Here is a 3775-nt window from a genome sequence, read left to right as displayed (position 1 = left end):
TCAACCGCCGCTCACATCATCACGTGTGGAGTGGAGCGGATTGCAGACGACGAGCTTCCCGAGGATGACGAAAGCAGATCAGGGGGTGCGCAACACACGTCACAGCGAGCCTGCAGGCCGACGACGGCAGACGGAATCTGAACCTGCCGCCGACCCCCACGCTTTTCCGGGGAAGCCTTTCGACAGTTACCATCCGATCCGCCCGCAGTTGCAGGGCAGAACCCAGAACCCACCCAGCACCCAGACCCAGACCCAGGGGAGGCCCCCAGCCTATCTGTAAATTTCTGTTTCTTTCTCTCTTCCGGCAAGGGCCCGGCCCTCATCCGTCCAAGCGCAAGTCACGCATGCAACGGCCCTCTCCAAATCCGAGCGTCGAATCGCAACGGCACCCCGTTCGAATTACCCCCATCATCATCCATCACTCATCAGTTTCAAATCCGTCTTAACCCCGCCCAGGCGCTACGTGAGCCGTCGGATCCGGCCCGGCCCACGTGTCACGCCTGCAGACAACGAGGGGCAATCTCGTCCGTAGCCGCCCGCCGGAAAGGCCATTCCCGTGATGATCACGTTCCGTTTGGGATTTCCAGAACGCCGTTACCGACTCAGCGGCCAGCGTCCAGATCCGGCTGACGGCGCCGTCGGGCGGTCCTGGCCGTCGGATCGGGATCCGATCCCCCGGCTCCCTTGGCGTGTTATATGTGTACGCACACACGCGCACGGGGCTCACTCCGGACGGGGGAGAGAATCCAAAGAGCAACCCAGCGGCATCATATCCCTCCATCCCACCGGCGCCGCGCTGCGCACTGCAGACGGAAACGGCCAAAGGAGGGCAGGCAGGAGCGCGAGGCGTGGGGCGATGGGGAAGTACATGCGCAAGTGCAGGGCGGAGGACGGCGTGGGCGGCGTGGAGGTCACGCAGGCCGTCGGCGTCCGGACCCGGTCGCGGGCGGCCGCGGCCAACGTCGTCGTTTCCAAGAGGAGGCGGCCGCTGCCGCCAAGCTCGCCCCTCGGCGGCGCCGCCGCTCGCGCCCAGAGCGGGAGCTGCTACCTGAAGCTGCGGAGCCGCATGCTGTTCATGGCCCCGCCGGCGCCTGCATCGGCTGCTGGCCCAGGGCACGGGCCGGCGCCGCCGCTCCCGGCGGGCCTCTCGCGCTGCTCCAGCACGGCGTCGTCCGTGGACGCGTCGGCCGCGGGACAGGATAGGAGCCTGCCGTCGTGCGGCTCCGACGCCGCTGCAAACAGCAAGGTGAGGGAATTGGGGTCCAAACCCTAAAGTTCGGATACGATTCGAGATCTCCTTTTTTTGCTGAAAATCGTGGCTTTCTCCGCTCTACAGGCAGGCGCTCCGGAGGGCTCAGCAAGCAACAACGCGGAGAGCGGCGGCAACCGCGAGAGGTGCGAGATCGAATTCCCTCCTGTCTCCGGCCAATTCTTGTGAATTATGCCTCCTGACGTGCTCCTGACCCCGTCCCGCTCGTCGCTTTTGAAAATTCAGGCGAGAGACGACGCCGTCCAGCCATTTCCCCGGCGACCTGAGCGACCTGGAGTCGGATCTGGCGGGCCAGAACAGCGGCCGGTCGTCGCTGCCGCAAACGCCGACCGCCCAGGTCCAGCCGGCCGCGAGGTCGAGGATCCCGCCGGCGGCCGAGATCGAGGAGTTCTTCGCGGCCGCCGAGGAGGCCGAGGCCAGGCGCTTCGCTTGCAAGTAAGTACTTTAGCAGCAGCGGAAATTTCCTTATCTTGCGGCCGCCGTCGCCGTCGCCGGAATTCTAACGTGCGAGCTCTCTGTGCCAGGTACAACTTCGACGTGGCCCGCGGCGTGCCTCTCGACTCCGGCCGGTACGAGTGGACCCCGGCGGTGAGCAGCAACTAGCCAGCCGATGAAAGCGAGCGTGCAAAGGGGGGAGAGAAGCTGTAGCTAGAAAGTTACTCACTGTAGAGCTGGGGCGCCGGCCGGCCGGCCGGCCGTGTAGAAAGGCGAAGGGAAAAAGATGCTCCGGAAAGAAGAAAAAGAAGCATTATAGCCTAACCAACCAACCAACCACCGATTCATCAACCAACTTTTTCTTTCACTCATTCACTCACATATTCCCACCATTATCACCTCACACACCCTTATATTAATCCTGATTTTTCCCAGCAGCATGCAGCAGTAGCAGTTTTACTTCCCCTACTGGTACTTATCTTCGTTGACAGGACGGATCGCTCGATCAGTCCCTTACTGTAATTGTCACCTAGTAGTAGTTGATTACCTTACATGTATTTGCCTGGATTTTTTACTGTACATCGTCGTCAGCATGTAGCAGCAGCAGCAGCAGCTTCTTGCTGCTGCGCCGCAGATCTATAATTTGATTTGAGTGAGTGAACCGTCTCCCTTTGCCGTTTCCATCCATGCATGATTCCGCCTTATCCGTTGCACTGGTCCTGCAAGAAGAAATGCACACGTTATGCGGTTACCCAGATCGTTGGGTAGCTACTCCTAGGTAGTTCTGCAAGTGAGCAGGCATGCAGAGGCTTTGCAGGGGCACGGAAACAGCTTCGGCACCCATGCATGGCATGGATGGATGCTTCGGTGCAGAGTGCAGTGCAGTGCAGACAGGCAGTACAGGCAGGCAGACTGCAGTGGAGGCTTCCATGGCAGGCGGCATGGCGTGCCGTGGAAAGAAGGCTTCGCTGGGAGATGGGGGACCCCGGTGCCTGGGCCGAGGCACAGCGCGCGGATCGCCCACACCAGGGAAGAAGGGGAGGGAAGTTACCACTGTCTCCCTACCTCTGCCGTCGTCGCGGTTAAAAAAGGGGTTAGATAGAGCAAGTGGTGATTAACCTATGCGTGAATGATTAGTGATTAGAGCGGCCGTCTGAACTAAACAAAGCGCCGCTGGGGAGGGGAGCTGGGTCTGGATCCATGGCACATGGATGCATCATGCCGTGCACGGTGGGAGGGGGGGTAGGGAGGGGGCATTAAGGAATGTTAGTTGCATCGGGATCTGGGTCAGTCAGTAGGTTGGTAAAAACTACTAGTAGGAATAGGATGGGAGCAGGGAGGGAGAGATGCCGCTGGGATTCGGTGCCAGACACTCAGCTCGCCGGGAACTGGGACGAACTACACCACACGCACGCACAATGCTGTTTGCTGGCTTTAATTTTGCACTGAAACTTGTGGTGTGTGGGGGCGGGCCCCGGCTCTCGTGTGACCTCACCTCATTGGTAACTTCTGTACCCTGCGTCTGGGGGGTTTGTATGTGTAGCCCGATATGGCAAGGTATCAGCTCGCTCTAGCCATGGAGGCTCTAGCCTGGGTTCAGTTTTGGAAAATACTGAACTTTTCTTGCAGTACTGGCAGTACTGTATTTTGTTAGCCTGACGCTTTGCCGGTGCCGACGGCAATGTAATCTGCTTTTGCTTACGTTCGTCCACGGTGTGTGTGTGAAGGATTATGTATACTATATACTAATGCAGAAGAATAGTGGTGTGCTAACGAAGAAAGAGCAGGTCACTTTCCGTGCTGTTGGAGCTGAAATAACACTAGCACTGTGCCTGTGATTGGACGAATGAAAAGTCGACACAACGTGCAAGAGAGAGAGTGGGCGGTTTGATGGGTAGCATGCATGATCGGGCACGTTGTGAGCATCATAAAATAAGCTGGATCGATCGCTTTACAGTTCTACAATACGAAGCCCAGATCCGTGGAAGGTGGTGGGGGTGAGATCATGAATGAGACTTGAGAGATCGATTGGCCGATCCACCGGGGTTGGCAGCGCGGTGCAGCGCGTTT

The 3775-nt window shown here is 58.9% G+C and overlaps 1 protein-coding gene across 1 annotated transcript; it reads left to right on the top strand.

Annotated features, from left to right (window-relative positions):
• Positions 1 to 683: 683 nt before the first annotated feature.
• On the top strand, positions 684 to 2386 carry LOC123138367 (cyclin-dependent kinase inhibitor 1). The gene is made up of 4 exons (XM_044558335.1): positions 684 to 1246; positions 1337 to 1395; positions 1496 to 1705; positions 1795 to 2386. The coding sequence occupies exons 1-4, from the start codon at positions 857 to 859 to the stop codon at positions 1871 to 1873; spliced, it is 738 nt and encodes a 245-aa protein (XP_044414270.1). The 5' UTR covers positions 684 to 856; the 3' UTR covers positions 1874 to 2386.
• Positions 2387 to 3775: the final 1389 nt, after the last annotated feature.

Source organism: Triticum aestivum, chromosome 6B, assembly GCF_018294505.1.
Source record: "Triticum aestivum cultivar Chinese Spring chromosome 6B, IWGSC CS RefSeq v2.1, whole genome shotgun sequence".
Lineage (NCBI taxonomy): Eukaryota > Viridiplantae > Streptophyta > Magnoliopsida > Poales > Poaceae > Triticum > Triticum aestivum.
This window is presented reverse-complemented; position numbering and strand designations above follow the sequence as displayed.